At 44.8% G+C, this 19,088-nt stretch overlaps 3 protein-coding genes across 9 annotated transcripts in view; 2 read left to right on the forward strand and 1 right to left on the reverse strand.

The window, feature by feature from the left end:
- The first annotated feature begins 1,033 nt into the window (after positions 1-1,033).
- On the forward strand, positions 1,034-4,292 carry ube2b (ubiquitin-conjugating enzyme E2B (RAD6 homolog)). The gene is made up of 6 exons (XM_028983118.1): positions 1,034-1,170; positions 2,522-2,602; positions 2,864-2,889; positions 3,016-3,105; positions 3,209-3,297; positions 3,387-4,292. Exons 1-6 carry the CDS (start codon positions 1,127-1,129, stop codon positions 3,513-3,515), a joined length of 459 nt encoding a protein of 152 aa, XP_028838951.1. The 5' UTR covers positions 1,034-1,126; the 3' UTR covers positions 3,516-4,292.
- Positions 4,293-6,338, reverse strand: cdkn2aipnl (CDKN2A interacting protein N-terminal like). Its single transcript, XM_028983119.1, has 3 exons — positions 6,033-6,338; positions 5,843-5,945; positions 4,293-4,598 (listed from the first exon to the last, which is right to left on the reverse strand). The coding sequence occupies exons 1-3, from the start codon at positions 6,251-6,253 to the stop codon at positions 4,590-4,592; spliced, it is 333 nt and encodes a 110-aa protein (XP_028838952.1). The 5' UTR covers positions 6,254-6,338; the 3' UTR covers positions 4,293-4,589.
- A 2,378-nt stretch (positions 6,339-8,716) lies between these two features.
- Positions 8,717-19,088, forward strand: part of jade2 (jade family PHD finger 2) — a 63,473-nt gene continuing 53,101 nt past the window's right edge. Inside the window, exons 1-2 of one of the 7 annotated variants that reach the window (XM_028983409.1) lie at positions 8,717-8,861; positions 17,289-17,352. In XM_028983409.1, coding sequence (XP_028839242.1) covers positions 17,289-17,352 — 64 coding nt within the window. In that variant the 5' untranslated portion in view covers positions 8,717-8,861. Of the gene's footprint in view, positions 8,873-9,130; positions 9,935-17,288; positions 17,353-19,088 lie in introns of those variants that run through there. The other 6 variants (XM_028983410.1, XM_028983413.1, XM_028983414.1 and 3 more) reach the window with 6 other exon arrangements.

Here is a 19,088-nt window from a genome sequence, read left to right on the forward strand (position 1 = left end):
ACTGTTGTTGTTGAGAGCTCAGACAGCTTGCAGGAAGAAGCTCCTCCTCATTCTCTCTGTGTTGGAAGTGAAGCAGACACAGACTTTCGACTTGTTCATGTCCAATGTCCCAAAAAAAAAAGTAGCTTTACTGAGAAGTTTTGTAAGTATCAGAGACAGGCCTTCCCATCATTCCCAGAATCAGAAAAAAAACGTATAGTAGATGGAATTTGAATGTGTAAAAAAGCATTAAAAGAATTGAAGGCCCCTGGCTAGACCCCCTCAATTTAAAAAAAAAAATATATATATATTTTAAAGGGAGATCATATGCAAATTTGCTTGCAACCACATACCTTCTCTGGAGAAGGCATGTGCAATGTGATTTTGCACGATGTCCGTCGTCTGAGGGGCAACGGGGACCTCTTGTGTGCAATCTCAGGATTGCCGCACAGCCGACACTCATTTACATTTATGGCATTTATCAGACGTCTTTGTCCAGGGCGACTATCAATCAGTAGTTACAGGGACAGTCCCCCTGGAACAACTTAGGGTTAAGTGTCTTGCTCAGGGACACAATAGTAGGAAGTGGAACAGAGGTTTTGGCCATTTTCATTTATGAGATTACTGCGGGAAGAAACCATTCAAAAAATAATACACTTTTTCGTACTTAGTATTAAGGATCAAGTGTGTCCGTTGTACAATGATTTGTGTTCCTTGTGTACCTGATTTTTTTGCAATTCCACCACTTCTATGAGAGACCTTGACAACGAAAGGGACCTGATTTATGACCCGTTTTGATCCTGGCCTCGCTGCATATGTGGGAGGCTGCTGCGCGCCCCGAGTGGCGCATTTGTCCAATAAGCAAATCGAATTTAAGCCGGAAACTTTGGCCAAAAGCGTCGCGGGGCGAACGTGCTGACAAATTCATAAACCATGTCCCGAAAAGGCCGACGCCGGGTTTCCTAACGCCATCGTGCCCGTTCCTGTCCAACGTTCTAGTGTATGACGTCACTGCCGAGGAAGAAAAACACAAGCCGCCCCCCGCCCCCTTTAAAAAAAAAAAACAAAAAAAAAAAAAATCGGCACCGAACGCGCCGGGTTCCAACTCATTTTATGACATAAGTGGAACAGCCCGGGCTCTGCTGCGATGTCCACCCCGGCGAGAAGACGCCTAATGAGAGATTTCAAACGGTACCTGCGGTATACGTTTCCCTTCTATTTCTCGCGGCCGGAGAATGCACAGTGCGGCTGGCTAGCATGCTAGCCGCGACTGTTTCGGCACAGCCTGGTTTGTCAGCCCGCTGTTTCGGCTTACCAGCCGGCAAAAGGCCTTTTGGTTCCCGCATCCGTTGTAATATTGTCGTATGTGGTTCGTTTTTTACAATGCCCCCCCCCCAATACGGACGATCGCTGCTGCTCTGTTATAACGCGTCTTTTGAGCGTGTCGACTAGCCTGGTTGTGGTAATTGTAGGTAAATGTTAGCTGCCTTTACTAGTTCGGTAGGGGGGGTGATTTAGGCGAAGTGTAAAGCGGTTTTGTAGCTGTCGACGTGTTAATTCACTGCTATAAATGGTTGATTGTAGCACCAGGCTACCCCCCAGGTATGTGTTTACCCAATGAAATGCCCCTTGTAGGGGATATCGTTCGCGAAGGATGTGCTCCTGTTTTTTTTTTTTTTTTTCGGGTGTTGTTTTTCCTCCATCATAGAAGCATCGTCATCAGTATTGCAATGTTGGGTGTACGGAACGCGACGTCCTTTGGATTAAAACCCACGAAAAAGCCTAATCTAGGATCAGAGTCCGCGCTGTTTAGACGCCGAGTCGTTTTGATTGGCCGCCCGTGATGTAGCTCTCTGTCCTGAGGTACACACACCTGCTGGGGAAACAGTTTGGGGGTGCAGGGACAGTAGAACGGGGATGGGGGGGACAGGGGACAGCGTATCTTGCTGCACTGCAGTCTGGGTGCTGCTGAACCCCGTGGGCTGCAGGATTTCTTCTCTTAACAAAAGAAGAAATCTCACCACATCACGCAGTAGCAGATACGTTTGTATTCATAAAGCCATTCAAGTTTTACTATAGTAGCACGCTTACCTATGAACCAGAAGATCCCAAAGTCACAGGTTCAAACCTAATTTACTACCATTGTATTCCTGAGCAACCTGTGGAGTTGCTGTCCCTGTGTAACTACTGATTGGAAGTCTGGTTAAGGGGGGACAAGTGGACAAGGGTGTCTGATGAATGTCATAAAATGTGCGTGGTGAAATTTCTTCCATTTGCAAACAGTTTAACCAGTTGCAATCCAACGAAAAGTCTTTCAATTAGTAATTGTCAAGTGGTTGAACATTGGACTCCAGGTACACAGATTTCACAAAATCCTGAACCTTTACTTTCACGAGATGACAGGTGCTGCTTCCATGGACAGAAAAAAAAAGTGTCCTCCTGAAAATAAATACAGATGATCATAACTACACTGTTAGAGGATGGAGAAACATTGTTGACTATATTATATTATGGCTCTAATCTAGTGTTCCCTTTCTCCTAGTCTTCAAGAAGATCCCCCCACTGGTGTAAGTGGAGCCCCATCAGAAAACAATATCATGCTCTGGAATGCGGTTATTTTTGGGTGAGGATTTCAGAAGTTAATTGTTCCAATGAGATTTTGACAGTCATTTTAAGATGTGTGACCAGTTTGTGCACTATTCATTTATTTGCATACACTTTGTGTATAAAATGCAGACTGTTTGGTTAATCAAAAGAGAATATATCCTATATATAAATCATATTAGATTATAAGATGATCCTTTATTAGTCCCACAAGTGGGAAATTTACAAAATGTTATTTACTGTTATTATTATATTCTTAACACATTTAATTTAATTGCAGACCGGTGGGCACTCCATTTGAGGATGGTAAGTCAGTATGCGCTGTAATTACTAGGTTAATACATTTTATTGTTAAACTTCCTCCATTTTTATGTATTTTTTGTTTTGGCATTCGATACATTTGTTAAATTGCATGGTGTCCTCCCTCCACAGGAACTTTCAAGCTTGTGATAGAATTTTCCGAAGAGTACCCCAACAAGCCCCCCACTGTGCGATTTAGCTCAAAAATGTTCCACCCAAACGGTAAAAATAAATCTTCAGTCCAATCATACTGTGCAAGAAGTAGTCAGTAATGTCTATTGTGATTTATTTATTTTTTTTAAATCTAATTTTTTTTACATCTCAGTTTATGCAGACGGAAGTATATGTCTAGACATTCTGCAGAATCGCTGGAGTCCTACATACGATGTGTCTTCAATTCTGACGTCCATCCAGGTGGGTGGTTGTCACCTGCACATTAACCAGTACAGTAGCATTGTGTCTCATTGCCTTCAACTTATATTATTTCCTTCCCTCTGTGACAGTCACTGTTGGATGAGCCAAACCCCAACAGCCCGGCCAACAGCCAGGCAGCTCAGCTTTATCAAGAGAACAAGCGGGAGTATGAGAAGAGAGTTTCTGCTATTGTGGAGCAGAGCTGGGTGGACTCTTAAAAAAGAAAGAAAAAAACAACAAAAATGCAAGTGCTTCTGGCCATTATTATCAACTACGTCAATCTTTCATTTACCTCATCGAGAGAGAGAAAAATCAGAACATCAGAAGAACTCAAGTGCCACCCATAAAGATCGAGAGGGAAGACAGTCAGTAGGGACTTGTTTAGAAACACATCAGAATAAAACCTATATTGTGCTGTTATTTTATATCGCATAATGTGAAATAAGTTATTGCTAACAGAATTTGTAATATATCCTTTTTTTGTTGGATTGATGCTGTAACTGTTTTAGTTTCTATGGATTTTTTTTTAATTATCCTTGTTTGAACAAAGGTGGAGGTTTATGGAATGGAATTTATATCAGAAAATTGTTTATGGAATGGCTGGATTTTGTAGTTTGTTTTCTGAGGTTTGAGAGGCTTTTTTTTTTCTCCAGTGAATGTGTTGAAGGACAGTGTAATGGCAGATCAACAACGAATGAGGTCAATCACTGTCAAAAAACTACACGCTGTGTCCATGTTTGACTGCACATGTCCATCCATGCCTCCATTAGTATATGGAAAAACAATTAAAAAGCTACTTATGGGGGGGAAAAAAAACTATACTAATGAGTACAGAAATAAACATTTAAATGGTCGTTTCCAGAGAAACTATGGCTTGTGACTAGTGTCTATGATTTGGAAAAGGGTTATAGTTTTTGTGAATATATCCTACAATAAATACAATTTATACTTCTAATATGCTGTATAAACTCAATAAACCTTTTTTCAGACTTTCAGACATTTCTTATGAAGACATTTATTTGAAAGCTAAAATTGCATTAATGACATCAAGTTCTGCATCAATAGAATAAGTCTTGATTGCAAGTATTCATGTTGTCAGTTGCAGAACTTAAAATTGTATAAAAACACAAATAGTACAGCGTAAAATCGTTTTAAAAAATGCATATAAACAAAGAATTTAAAATGCTAACCCCAAACAGATAATACTATACACACAGTTCATCACAAGCTCTTGATCTCAAGATCTTGATGTATCATGGCTCTGCTCGATGAGTTCACAGGACAGCAGCAAATCACCGACGCTAGAATTAACAACAGAAAAAAAAAAAAAAAAGTCAGTCAAGTTAGGAAGAGCTTCCAGGTTAACAAATGAGTCACAACATTACAGGAATGTTCAGGGAAACAATCATTCAACTCCACTGCAGAGATTACATTTTCAGCATTTATCAGACGCCCTTATCCAGAGCAACTTACAATCAGTATTTACAGGGCCCCTCTGGAACAACTCAGGATTAAGTGTCCTGCTCAGGGACACAATGGTAGTAAGTGGGATTTGAACCTGGGTCTTCTGGCTCATAGGCAAGTGTGTTACCTTTCCCAAGTGTGTTACATTTCCTAAAATATGGGGTCAGTGGTGGCCTAGCGCTTAAGGAAGTGATCAGAAGGTTGTCGGTTCGAATCCCGAGCCGCCAAGGTGCCACTTAGCAAAGCACCGTCCCCACACTGCTCCCCAGGCGCCTGTCATGGCTGCCCGCTGCTCACCAAGGGTGATGGTTAAAACCAGAGGACACATTTCGTTGTGTGCTGTGTATCACAATGACAACCACTTCACATAAAAAGTAAGAATGTTGACTCCTAATCAGAAGGTTGCGCATTCAAATCCCAACCTGCCAAGGTGATGAGTTAAATGCAGGACACATTTCATTCACTTCAAAAATACTTTTTTTAAAAAGCATGTTGTTATAAAACACAAAGAATACAGATGGATATGTAGTCTTCATGTGAGGTTTTCTTGCTTCTGGGAACACTTGGTCCCGAACTGTGCTCTGAATAGTGGTCCGAAAGGTCCACTGCATACTGTGTGACGAAGAGCTGAAGTGCAGTAACCAGCCAATATAAGAATGGTGTTAGAAAAACAGAAAGAAAGATCTTCGCTGGACTTTCTCTTACAAGAAACGAGAAACCTCCACTTTCACAAAGTCACGTATGTCTGTGAACTTACACACACGTCGATTATTTTACTGTTGCAGCATACAAATTGTGAAAATGCTAAATAAAACTTCCAAATGCTCGCCGCGTTTAAAAATAAAAGTTCCACATGGAAAGACAGGGACTGATTTAATGGACATTAAAGTAGTGCCTGGGCTCAAACTACTACGTGCAAATCCATGGTACATCATGCACTTTGACACGTGCGAAAGCCGTAGATAATCGGGTTAGGTTTGGGGTTTTATTTTGAAACGTTGCATGCCGTGAAAAGTGCAGCGAGTGGAAGGGCGGCTGTTTTATGAACCCCCTTCCAGGGTGAAAAAAAAAAAAACTTTACCTGCTGCTTTACTATCTCGTCTCTGGTTTTGAAGACCGGGGCATCCTCCACAACAATTCCGTCTGCCATCTCCTTCACTTTATCCAGGAGTGCCGGGTTGTATCTGTGCATCGAGAAGAGCACATAGTACCTTCAACTGGAAAGAACCCGTGCGAATGCAAAAATAATTATATATATCAGCGACACCGACCGACAGCCGAGGAAAACGTGGTTCGCCCAAACCATGGACAAAGCAAGGAGATGGTCTATATGCGGGTCCTCGTAGTCGTTTATGTTCCTGAAAATGAACTCCCTCCTGGACTTCCAGTGTTTCTCGCTTTCAGAGATCGAACGGAACGTCTCGACAAAATCCGACAGATGCCTGTTCTGCTCAATGAAGTCTTCCACGTCCCCGACAGCAGCCGCCGCCATTTCAGCGACAGTTTATTCACTTAAAACCGAACAAAAGCACACGCGTATCAGCTTCGATTGAAGTGCAAGTCCCCCTACGATCATGAGCCACATGGGCAGAGGGCGCATGCGCGCCGGCGTAGCGCCGACGCTTGAAAAATCCGACAGTGCCGCATAGCGGGCAAAAATGGAAGCGCACACAAACGCCATTTATTTCCAAGTGCTTCTCTGGGGGAGAAGTGGGACTATTTTTCAAAAACCGATAGCAATGCGTCAACCCCGAACGATTTACCTTTCGGTAAAACTATATCTCATGTACATGCATTTCATTGACGGCATCCTTTATTTCCATTGAGTTGCATGCTTGAAAAAAATCTGTAAGATTCAGGCCTGTTTTGACAAGACAGTGAAAAAAGAGGAACACCCACCCCAGACGCTCTCCTTGTCAGTGAACATGTTTGAACAGAGTCTTGTCATGTAAAAACAGGGAGAGCAGAATGAAGTGTATGTAGTTACAGTGACTAGAATTGACTCACGGCAATGGTCCCTTTTTCAAACATTCCAGCACCATCTCTGTCCCCATGGCCTAAATCCAAGCAACTAAACATTTTATCACATTAAATACGCGCATGCATCTTGATTGCATGCATAAACCCGAAAATAAAATGAATTAATTTGATGGGGGCACAACAATTTGAGACGAAGTGGTAACTTCTGCATCTCCTGTTTTGCAATATGGAAGCGTGGGTTCACGTCTTGACCTGGGACTCAGAAATGTGCATGTTCTCAGCATATGTTTTCAATGGATGTTCTGATCTCTTCCACACCCCATTGGCATGCACATAACTTAATATTAGTTTCTGTGTGTGTGTGTGTGTGTGTGTTCTGATATTCAGTAAAGATTGGTCTGGGGTTGTTCATGTGTATAGGTTCCATGTTCCCCTTGAATATGCATTTTGATTTGTTTAGATGGATAGGAACAGTTTCTTATTGTTAATGATACATTTATTAATATGCAATTACAGTGTACCAGGCAGCCTATGTTTAAAGAAAAAACACAGCTATATTTACATACGTGTATTTATTTTGCATGTATTTACCAATGTTTGAGATTTTAGTTGTGTGAGTCTAAAACTGGAAAAATGTAAATAATTGCTAATGTCCTACAATATACAGTTCTGAAGTGTGACATCAATTGTGGTTTAGATTGATTACTTACCAGTCTGAGTGTTTAATATGTCTCTTTAATAAAACTGAATACAAGCTACAGTAAATACAGGATACGTGAATATATATACGCTATTTTGCATTTGTTTTGTAAATATTACACGCCATATATAAATGTCATCATAAGACAACTCCAACTTACTGAAGCATTCACTGGGCAATTTGTCACAGATCTAGGGTCAGCGACAGTCAATATACATTTTTTTACTATTAGTACCAAATTGTTAATATACTTCATTTCAATTGTTAATTACTTCATTTATAAATTGATTGCAGAGAAGCAGCAAAGATTGGCAGAGTTCCATTAAGGGCAATACCATCGCATTTTCTTTCTTAAATTATGCAGTGTAGTCCTTCCCATCTGAAAACATGCCATTCGTGTGGCTACCATCAGAACTTTCCAGACACTCCGGGCCTTGAGAATGTTGACTAAAATTCCCCAGCAAACGTAGGAATACTAATTACGGTATCTCAATAAAACCCCCACCCATTTACTCAGAGATGCTGAGTACTTTGTTCTTGGACATCCAGAACAAATAACGGAGCATACGCTGTTCAAAAGAATTTCACGCGCACTGCCAAGACAGGATTCGTATGACCTCTATTGGGCTGAATAATGGTGTCTGGAAGGAAATGGACCCACCCTGTCCATTCAGTAAAAAAAAACACGACTTTTACATAACAGGAATCTATTGAAACAAAGTTTGAAACATTATGCCCCTGGCCCGGCCAGATGAGCCCTGCCTCGCAGGGACAGAGGGCACAGAAGGGATGAAGCCACCATGCCAGGCCGTCTGGCGTCGCCGCGTCCCGACGCATTTCAGCTACGCACGCGGACGCGCAGATAATGACACTAATTAGGCGAATCAATGATTCACAAGGGCCACGAGGTTGTTAATTATTCAGCTCATATCAAGTAAATCCGGGCGTGCGTCGCACCCTCCATCCGCTTCATTAAGAAATAATAAATTTAAAAAAAACCCAACAAACGTATAAATAAAAATGCACCACTGCGTCCCGAGGTGCTGCGCGCCCAACTCGATCGCCAAGAACGGGTTACGGCCTTAATTATTATTACATTTTTTTTTTTTTTTTGGCGCGCGCGCGCGTGCGTGCGTGCGTCGTCCTGCCCCCGCGCGCGTGCGCTTCGTCTCATTTCACCTCACGCACCGACCCCGCAACTTCTAACGGGCGGATAATTACCATTATCACTGTTATAATTCTTAATATTTTGTTGTTGTTTGTTTTGGGCTTTTTTTTTTTTTATTCTCATGCCCCCTCCCATCGTCCTCCCGGTAAAATGGACGATCGCACCGTACCGCGCAGCGCCCCGTCCACCCATTCGACGAGCCGCTGATGTTATCTCGGCGCCCGCCGTCGCCTTCTGACGAGAACCTGACAGGTAGGTGAAAAGTGAGTTCTGATTTCGAGCCGCCACCCCCCGCATCCCGGCCGCCTCGCCGCTCCGAACTACTTCGCCGAGCGGCGTGGGGTTTTTTTTTTTCAAAGTACGTCATTAATATGGCGCCAAAAAGAGTTTTTAAGTGTGAGCGTATTTGGCGGCGGCGCTGCGCGGCTCGCCGTACGCCTGTGCGGTCGCGCAGGAGGGGAGGGCGGGTGGCAGCGAGCGACGAAACCGGGAGGCGAATGTCTGTTCTTTTCTTTTCTTTTCTTTTTTTAAGACCCAGAACGTTGCGAAACTCACGCTAGCCAGTTAGCTAGCGAATCTGCCCGATAGAACTCGGCGGTCGGGGAAACTGCGCGTACGTCTTGCGGTGTGTGCGCGGCGTGGCGGGGGGGTCTGGTGGCGAGCCTTCACCTGACGGATGCGACGTCGCACCCGGAGCACCGTCGAAATGCGACACGCGTGTTCCCTCTCTCTCTCTCTCTCTCTCTCTCTCTCTCTCTGCCCCCCCCCGCCCCGTCTTGGAAATTTGCAGTTTGTTAGCTCCCCCTGCTAAGCAGCCTGTCGGGTAGGGGGGGCGCTAACGATTTTCCTCGTTCGGATTACGCCCCGGTAACCCTCCAAAGTCTGCCAACAACGTTGCGTAATTGATTCGAGAACTGCGTCGCGCTGTCATTTTTTTTTTTTTTTTAATTCGTGCAATATTCGTCAGACGCGGTGTGCGTGTGTGTGTGTGTTTTTTTTTTCTTCTTCGCCTTGTTGTCGTATAGGAGTGCGGGGAAGATACTTTTCATCCACACACACACACACACACACACACACACCCCCGGAGAGCATCTAGCGCGCTGTCACGGCGGCGGTTCCAGCCACCAGCCGCCGCCACCAGCGTGGAAACTCCGCGTTAGCTAACAGGCTAACAGGCTGCCCTGCCGAATCTCCACGGCGGGCTCCATGTGGCTCCCTTCGGATGGTCTCCTGATTCCGCGCGGCCGCCCGGGACCTGGGACGCTCCGACTTCTCTAGCAGCCCGCAGCCAAGGTAAAACAACGAGAATCAAGCCAATAAACGAGGTATCCGAATAAGTATTTTTTTTTTTTTCATAAATAATTTTTCCGCGCAACGCCGCGATAACCCCGGGTCGTCTGTCAGCTGTGGCCGACTCGCAGGAGCGAGCGTCTCGGTCTCGGCGCGCAGGAGAAAAACTTTTATCCAGAAATTTCCACCGCTGTCAGCGGGCAGCCTGCGTGCGGGATGGGGCTGCTGGCGCGGATTAACCGCGGGGGAAACGTGGCCGCGCAGACGCAAGGTGCAGGCTCCTCATGGCGAACAACAAGTTTGGTCTGTGCACGGGTAGATTTCTTTTTTTTTTTTTTTTGGACGTATTCACGGTCGTGTGTGTGTGAATTTGGAAGCGGAACTTGAAACGAAAGCCGAGCGGGGTTAGCGGGATAAGCGACGGGCGCCGTCGGGATCAGCCGCTGTATGTTCTACTGTAATTTATTTGATATTGTTGCGAAATTAGCTTTTTTTTTTTTTCACCCCTCGGAAACATACATGCTGCTGAATTCCAGTCGATTTGGGGCGGGCGGTGGTTCTTGTTTTAAACGATCTTGGGCTTTTGGTGGAATGCAGCACGAAATCATATTCCGTGATTGCGGGTCACACCGCAACAATGAATTAAGGAAAATAATGTAATGAATATTTAATACGTGTTTAAACTGAACGGAGCAGGTCTGTGAGCGGACGCTGCTGGCCGTCTCCGTGTACTGAGCCGGGCTGACTGTAGGGGGCGTGGCTGTTGTTTACCTTCAGAAAAGTCTGGGCTCCGTCCCCTTCCTCCCTGTTTTGGGAACCGGCTCGGAGCTTTTTGACACGTAATCGGAATGCACCTCTTTGTAACTCACGGCTTGGGTTGAGTGAAATGAACAAGTTGTTACTACAGTGTAATAAGAGCGCCAATCCTGCACATGGGTCTGCCCATTACCTCGGATCAATTATGTCTGAGTCATCTTAAATATTCCTGGTAGCCACAGCCCCTCCCTTTCCCACTGGTCTTATAAGCAGTGTGTATGTGTGTGAGTCCTTCTTTACAAGCTTCAACCACAAAACCATGGTTATGTACTTTCTACACATATCGTATGGCACAGTGCACGCACCTGTGACTTTTCAGGCACTAACCGTTGTCTGGAGTAGTGCTAGCGTGTGTGTGTGCGTGCGTGTGTGCATGCGCAGACTAACAGCATGCATGCCTGCAACTTAGCAGGCAGTCTTCCTGGATTGGTTGGAAAGGGGGCAACACGCTCACATGGGCAGCACTACCCTATCAGCAGCCTTCCTGCTGGGGGGTGTGTCATCCATGAATGAACTGCAGCGACCCATGGCAGGCTGTGTAGCTCTCTTCCCCCCCCCCCCTTTCCCATTCACACATCCGCCCCCATAACCTCTCCAAGCACCAGCCTGCTTGGTTGATTTGTGTCAAAGCAGGAAGAAGCAGACTGAGGGACCGCGCACGCATCCTAGAAGGGAGCGTATCCACATGTTGCATTTCGGTCACTTATCATTCGTTTCAACACCTCCCCCTCCCTCCCCCCTTCGCTACAAATGACCTGAATGTGCCTTGCGCGCTCATTAGCTGCGTCGGTCCAGGCCTCAGTGGATCATGTGGTTCAGTGGGCAGGGGATGACGTCTCTCGAAACGCAAGGAGATGAAAGTCTCTCCTGCCGGGGCGATGACTCACTGAATATTATTGAGAGATAATTGTGGAGCCGGCTTTCCGGGCAGGAGTGGGAACCTGTGAGTGCCAGAAAAGGGGGCACATTACCAGAGCTTGCTTGGAGCAAGTAAACAGCGTTTGAAATGGCTGCATTCGTGCAGATTTGCTGTGTAAATGCATTTAGCAGAAGAGGAGATATTTAGATCGCTCCCAGATTATACAGGCCGGCGGCTGACAGCATTCCATTTTGTTGTTTCATGGTCAAGGATCGAATGCCCTTCCCTGCTGGGGTGCTTTGGCATCGGGGCAACCGCTCATCAGCGGCGGCTCAGCCCACAGCGGTGTGTTAGATGAAGTAAGGATGCTCTCTACGCTTCTCCTCCTCCTCCTCCTCGGTCCTTAGTCAGGGCTAATGAACTCCTGATGGCAGTAGAGGTGAGAGGAGCCACATTAATCTCCCTCACTGCACTCCTGCTCCACCGCTCTTTGGCAACCGGTGTAGCGTCTCAGCCTTGCCGAGGCTGGTCAGATCTGTCAGTGCTCTCAGGCAGTGTAGGGGACGGTGCACTCACACACTCACTCACACACACACACCACCAACATCATTGCAATTATTCCGAATGTGGCACTGCGGTTGCTTGCGGGGGTCGCGGTGGCGAGAAAGGAGGTCCATTTTGTTTGAAATGTTTCTGCTCGTTTCACCAGTCCCCGGGGCGGGTGGCTGAGCAGTGAGGTCATCTGTTCTGTCGCCACTGTGCTGCAGCCAGCCAGCTCACCTGTATGTGCTGCGTCATCATTCTCGCCGCGCCGCTGCCTGCGCTAAAGAGATGAAGAAAGCGCTGCTAATAAGGAGAAGAGGCCTGGGGTTCAGCAAACAAAAAGTTTAAAATCTGCAATAGCTTCATTATGACCGGTGATTGGATGTCATGTAAGCCGGCTAGGGACAGGTCTAGGTCTTAAATCAAGTGATCGTACTGCCAGCACATTTTTGGATACGGGAGGAGATATCTTAAAAACAAAAGTTTGCATTTACAGCATTTATCAGACATTTACAGCATATATCTGGTGCCCTTATCCAGAGCGACTTACAATCAGTAGTTACAGGGACAGTCCCCCCCCCCGGAGCAACTTAGGGTTAAGTGTCCTGCTCCGGGACACAAGGTAGTAAGCGGGATTTGAACCTTCTGTTTCAAAGACGAGTGTGTTGCCCACCAGGCTACTACCACCCAGTTTATTTACCGTACATTCTCTCTCACTCACTCACTTTACATAACAACTTATTCCTACTCAGGGTTGCTGCCCTGTATCCCAGGACACTGGGTGCAGGGCGGGGCATAAGGCCATCACGGGGCACAGACACACACACACACACACTCACACTCACACCTTTTACCAATTCAGAGTCGGCAAGTGCCGGCGGGAGGAAACTATTTTACTTAGGTACAGAATGGGGATACATGTTACTTTGCATCAATGTTCATCCAATCATCCTCGAAAACTCAAGATTTCAAAGCCACAGTATGAAGCACCCCCTTTGAAGCCTGAACCCCCCCCCCCCCCCCCATCTTGAAAAATTACCCCCCCCCCCCCCCCCCCCCCCCCCCCCCCCCGCCTCCCTATTGAGAGTTGCCATTGTAATGCATCTTCTACAAACTGATGTTTCTCACTCTCTGTGACAACTCTCGTCACGCTCTCTTTCTCTCCCCTGCACCCTCCCAGCATCCCTCTGCGCTCTGTCTTCCCTCCTTTGCTCTTTTCCCTCCCCTCCCTGGATCCTTCATATCCAAAAATAGCAGGCGTCTGGTGATTGGAGGGGAGAGCTGCTTGTGTTTCCCATGGGGTGTGAGGTGGATGCTCTGCTCTGCTCCTGGTGCTTTTTGCATTGTTTTAAACATGGGAGACGAGGCCTTTCCTTTTTTCTTTCTTTTCTCTTTTTTCACATTGACTATGCTGATGGAGCTGCGTGTGGCACCCTGTCATTCAGAGCCACGCGCTGCTCAGCCCTGTCAGACAATCTCTGGGCTATGAAGCCATTTATATGCAGGGAGACCAGCGGCAGCTCCTCTTGTTGCCCTGCACGGCAGTTAATGTTGTTCAACACACCACGTTCAGGGCTGAGGCTGGGTGTGTGTGGGCACTGGACGAGTCCGCTCTTTGTCTAATGGTTGATGGTGTGTGTCTGTCATTATGTCGCTTTTGCCATTGTACTTCCCTTTAGTGTTGGTCCAAACTATATTCATTCAGCATAAATATTTATTCAATAATCAAGTTACCCGGTCAGATGCCGTTGTGATTGAGAATACTTTATATACACCTTTCACTCAGTAAACAAATAATAATGGCCTTGATGCATCTCTTCTATTCAAAAGCTCAGAATTGTTGCATTTGTGTTCAGTCCGTTTTGAGAATGAACACATACTGGTTTTCACAAAGCTTCCTGCTTCTGTGTTTTCAGACCTTTTTGTCAGTTGTTTCTGTGGTTTATTGAAATATAATTACAAGCATTTTATTCAAAGGCTTTTATTGACAATTATATCAAGTTTATGCAATGAGCGAATATTTGCAGTGTTGCCCCTTTTTTTCAAGGGCAAAGACCTCTGCAATTCACCCTGGCATGCTGTCAATCATATTCTGGCGAAATTCTGACTGATGACCCATTCCTTCACAATCAGTGCTTGGAGTTTTTGATTGACCACCGGGCATCTTCTGACAAGTTCTCAATTGGATTAAGGTCCTGGGAGTTTCCTGGCCATGGACCCAAAATTTCAATATTTTGTTTCCCGAGCCACTTAGTTGACACCTTGGCCTTATATCATGATGCTTCACCATGCTGGAAAAGGCATTGTTCTTTACCAAACTGTTGGAGGATGCTTTGGTACCATTCTTTATTAATGGCTGTGTTCTTAGGCAAAATTGTGAGTGAGTCCACTCCCTTGGATGAGAAGCAGCCTCACACATGAATGGTCTCAAGATGCTTTACTGTTGGCACGAGACAGGACTGATGGTAGCACTCACTTTTCTCCAGACAATCATTTTTCCAGAGGCCCCAAACAATCAGAAAGGGGCTTCATCAGCGAAAAATGGTCCACAGCAGTCAAATCCCTATACCTTTTACAGAATATCAGTTTGTTCGTGATGTTTTTCCTGGAGAGAAGTGGCTTCTTTGCTGCCCTTCTTGACACCAGGCCATCGTCCAAAAGTCTTCGCCTCACTGTGCGTGAAGATGCAGAGGTTCAAGTGTGAAGAAGGCTTCAGGGTGCCCAAGAAAGTCCCGCAAGTGCCTGCCTAAAGAATATTCTGCTGCGGGATCAGGGTGCCATCGGTGTATAGCGTTACAAATGTCTGTGGTTGGTTGGTTTTGTGCCAAAATGCCACAGAACATTTTTCAGATGCTCTTATCCAGAGCGACTTACAATCAGTAGTTACAGGGACAGTCCCCCCCTGGAGCAACTTAGGGTTAAGTGTCTTGCTCAGGGACACAATGGTAGTAAGTGTGGTTTGAACCTGGGTCTTCTGGTTTATATGCGAGTGTGTTACCCACTAGGCTACTGCCATTCACCTTTATATGAAGATATGGAGTTGGGCGGCTATAAATTTGTAGTTAAAAATACAACACAAGGCAACACGACAAATTTGTATCAGCACTAAAAAACGAAAATATCTAATTTATATCCAGCAGTTCCTATATATAGTACATCTTTGTTAAAATGTACCTGTTTTTTTTTTTTTAATCTTATTGATTTATTTATTTTTATGCAGCTGCACTATTGGGAAAACAATATTTGTGGTGATGTAAGGATGTAGTAATTATTGAAACCAAAAATATTGCAGTTGCCCCTTAGTGCCTCATTGCAGTCTGAATATGAGTATTACTAGGGAAATTAACATATCAAATAATAATAATACAATTTTAAAAGAAAATACAATTAATATTGTATTTTAGAAGAACTTCTGGCCCTCACAGTGTCTGCCGAGAAAAACTGTGGCCCTTGGACAAATGTAGTTGTAGTTGAAATTTGGCTTCCTTAACAGAAACCCTGAATAAACCTTAATCATTTTTGTTCACTCGTCCATCATGCCTATTGTCACAGGGCAAAAAAAAAAAAACATGTTAGGTGACCGAACCAGTAAGCATGCCACCGTCATAGGCATTCCAGTCAGGTTCAGACTCTTCAGACTCTTAGTCCGGCCGCCGCTCTCTTTCTGAGGTCTGTGAGTGGGGGGCACTGCCACTTTCCCCCGCCAGAGTTGCCATTCATGATCAGATGAGTGTGAGCAGCCTACTGAGGGGTGAGGGCTTGGGGCGTGGGGGGCTAGGAACACGAGGGCGTGGGGGTGTAATGTAATCCACTACGACTACAGCGCCGCGAACCCAACGCCAGCTGCTAACGAGTGTGTCAGAGGGCTGAGTGTGTAGACTTCCTCTGTGTTTCCTCCCCACTTCGCCTGTGAGCACTTAATTTGTTTAAAAAGGAGTATGGCTGACACTAAAGGCCGCTCCTAGGGGAACCGTTCCACCGACTCCACAAAATCCACCTTGTGGAAATGATAGCTTCCACCATGTGGGGCTCTTGAAAATGGATCTGGGTCCTTTTATTTTTCCCTCACGCATCTGGTGTTTCTCTCTGGCACCTAACCCCGGCACTGCTGTAGAAATGTCTCAGGCGCAGTGGGGGTTTTGTTTTGTAGTTTTGATGGGGAGAGATGGCGCGTTGGGAGGGGCGCGTTCTCCTACAGTTGAGTGCTCTCCACCACGTGGTCGCCTCCTGATAAGTTTGTAGAACTGTGACCTCCATTCGTTTCGGTACTTTAGTAATGCCTACCTGGCGAAAAACAGCCCAGCTGATCTTTAAAATAAACCAACATCATAGCCAGAAGGGCTCGCTGAGCACATAGACGCAAGTTAATTGCCCTAACAGAACACCCCGTTATTCAGACGGTGTTTGCACGTCTAAATGTCACTCTTAAAGTTCAGCATGGACCACTGAGGCAGCAGGAATAACCCAGTATAAGAGGGAAAAGCCCTGTTTTATGGCCACGTAAATCTGTACTCAGCCGCCGTAGGCCGTAACCGTTTTTTTTTTTTTTTTTTTGCTCAAGTGTTTTTCAGTCCTGCTGCTCTGTGGCTGCGGTGGCCAGTTAGAGACCGCTGTGAAGTTCTGTCTTCCCACCGTCATTTCACATATTTTCTTAAAATACTGTAATGACTCAGTGTCAATGTTTGAGAAGCTAATTAGCACAATGCTAAAACAAAGAAGGCAGGTTAGTGAAAGTGAAATTGTCATTGTGATACACAGCACAGCACATGGTGCACACAACAAAATGTGTCCTCTGCTTTTGAGCAGTGGGCAGCCATGACAGGCCCTTATCGCGGAGCCGGAATGCCCCTTCGGAGTCTAGCAAGTTTCTTCTGTGAAGCCGCGTACCAGATCAGTGATGGTGAAAATGTATTGTCCAGAAAATCTCTGGATAAGGGTGTCTGATAAATGCTGTAAATGTAAATCTTTCCAAGTACCAGTAATTGCAGCCTGGTTGAATTTGCATAATTCAATTCATCCATCCTAGTGCTCCATATGTAAAGTTTGTAAGCGCCATAATGGCAAGCCCTGTTAAAGCAAAGACTTTCTAAAGGAACTAATTTTCTGTCTGATGACATCCTCTGTTTTCTTATCTTTGAAATCTGCTTAAATTCATTGTTTATCTTCCACAGATGGAGAGCGAGAAGAAGAGGAGGAAGTACTCAACCAGTAGCTACGACTCGGACACCACTGACAGTGAGTACCTGGAGTAAATCATGATGGAGCTCCTTCTTGTCCAAAGGGAAGCTAAAGAAACCGCATGAATCAACAGTTGTTCTATCTATTTCGCTTTTGGTTTCTCTTTGTAGCTCTTGCTCACTCTTATTCATAAACTTGCTCTTCTTTGCATTCTATTTTCTGTTCTTTTGCTCCAAGGCTTTGAAGTGGTTCAGGGTCCAGATCAAAGAGCAAAGCTTGACAATGATGTTTTACACTGTGGGCCCTTATTAACTGATCACCATAAAGAGAATAATATGGTGATGACATAATCTCACTGAAGATTGAAATATAGTCATTTCTGTGTGTTAAAATATGCAAGAAAAGTGAGGAGTAGTAGTAATAATAGTAGAAATGGGCTGAATGAAGTCTTCTAGTCTGGAAATGTTTGTATTTTTTAAATATAATGTGTGAATGAAATCTTGCTCAGGCTGGAGCAAATTGTATTCATTTATAAATGAACTGCATTGAAAAAATTTAAAAGCAACAATACTGTCAGTGCCTATTCAAATAATCCCAAATTATTATTACTTGTTTAGTGTATTCCCATTAATCAACTGAAATAGGTCTAAAACCCAAATGGTCTTAGTTGGTGTGCAGTAGAAGGGCATCCTTTGATTTTTTTACCAACTCAGTGGTTTCAGTTCAGGTCAGATTTCTGTTCCAGAAATGATCCTTTTTAACAGAAGGACTATGAACCCAAATAATAATCCAGGTCACTGCTCATCTGGCTTGTAATTACAGTTTGCCAGAACTGTGAGAGTATCTGATCTGGGCAGAAATGAGTGGCATTCACGTCCCACGGGTGCCACGTGTTATTTCTAAATACAAATTCAGATGAAAAGTCAGATAAGGAAGGTGTTTCCATGAAGTGACCATACTGTGACACCTTTAAAATAACATCCTTGCTATGCTCACAGATGGCTGTGCCAGAATTTCTGTCATCTGGGTAGATGGATGTTTTGCTGGTCTCTGGAGTGCTTTTCTATAAATAAAGTCTGGTGATGGCAACCATCACCATACACACACACACACACACACACACACAAACAAAGTGGCAGCTATTCTGCTGAGGCATTTCCTGGCACTGGCGCTGTTTAACAGTGAAGCAAAGTATTAATTGGAGGCTTTGATTAAATTTGCTTGTGGCTGTCAGTCAGTCTCAGCAAAAAATTTCAGCCTGCTGTTAGGATGTGCTGCAGACTGGGAGAGGGATTATGATGAAGGGAGATGTGACGGGAGAGGTGCCGTAGGCCTGTTTGAGTTTCATTACAGAGAAAGAGATGGACCGGGCTGATTGATGCAACAGAATGAATGACGAATGATGCCACTTATGTGTGCCACTTATAGCTTTAAAATAAGTGTTTTTCTCTCAAATAATAGTAAAACTACATATTTCTTCATTCTGCTGTATGTCAAGGCTAAGCTGTGTTTTGGGGGGCTTTGGCTGTCTTTTGTCATATTGCATGAATGTTAGCGCCTTTTTTTTTGAGGGCATCCAATTAAAGACAGCTTTCTTCAGATGCCTTTATAGCATCTGGACATCTGGAATTATGAGGGAAACCTTGTTTATTTTTAAGACATACTTGTGGACTCGCTGTGGATATGCTGCAGTGTGCAGCTTCACTGTCATTTTCTCTTCCGACATGTCCGCAGCCAATCTGTTGCAAAAGTGGAATTAATTAATTTGTTCATATCTTTAGAAGCATAATTTC

This window comes from Denticeps clupeoides, chromosome 6 (assembly GCF_900700375.1).
Source record: "Denticeps clupeoides chromosome 6, fDenClu1.1, whole genome shotgun sequence".
In the NCBI taxonomy this organism is placed as follows: Eukaryota; Metazoa; Chordata; class Actinopteri; order Clupeiformes; family Denticipitidae; genus Denticeps; species Denticeps clupeoides.

What these genes read in the sequence shown, in the direction of transcription:
- ube2b (XM_028983118.1), top strand. Translation starts at nt 1,127, where the DNA reads ATGTCCACCCCGGCGAGAAGACGCCTAATGAGAGATTTCAAACG. An exon ending in CTAATGAGAGATTTCAAACG is followed by an intron (nt 1,171 to 2,521) that starts GTACCTGCGGTA and finishes CCTTTCTCCTAG; the next exon opens with TCTTCAAGAAGATCCCCCCA. An exon ending in GGGCACTCCATTTGAGGATG is followed by an intron (nt 2,890 to 3,015) that starts GTAAGTCAGTAT and finishes CTCCCTCCACAG; the next exon opens with GAACTTTCAAGCTTGTGATA.
- cdkn2aipnl (XM_028983119.1), bottom strand. Translation starts at nt 6,253, where the DNA reads ATGGCGGCGGCTGCTGTCGGGGACGTGGAAGACTTCATTGAGCAGAAC. An exon ending in CACGTTTTCCTCGGCTGTCG is followed by an intron (nt 5,946 to 6,032) that starts GTCGGTGTCGCT and finishes CTCGATGCACAG; the next exon opens with ATACAACCCGGCACTCCTGG.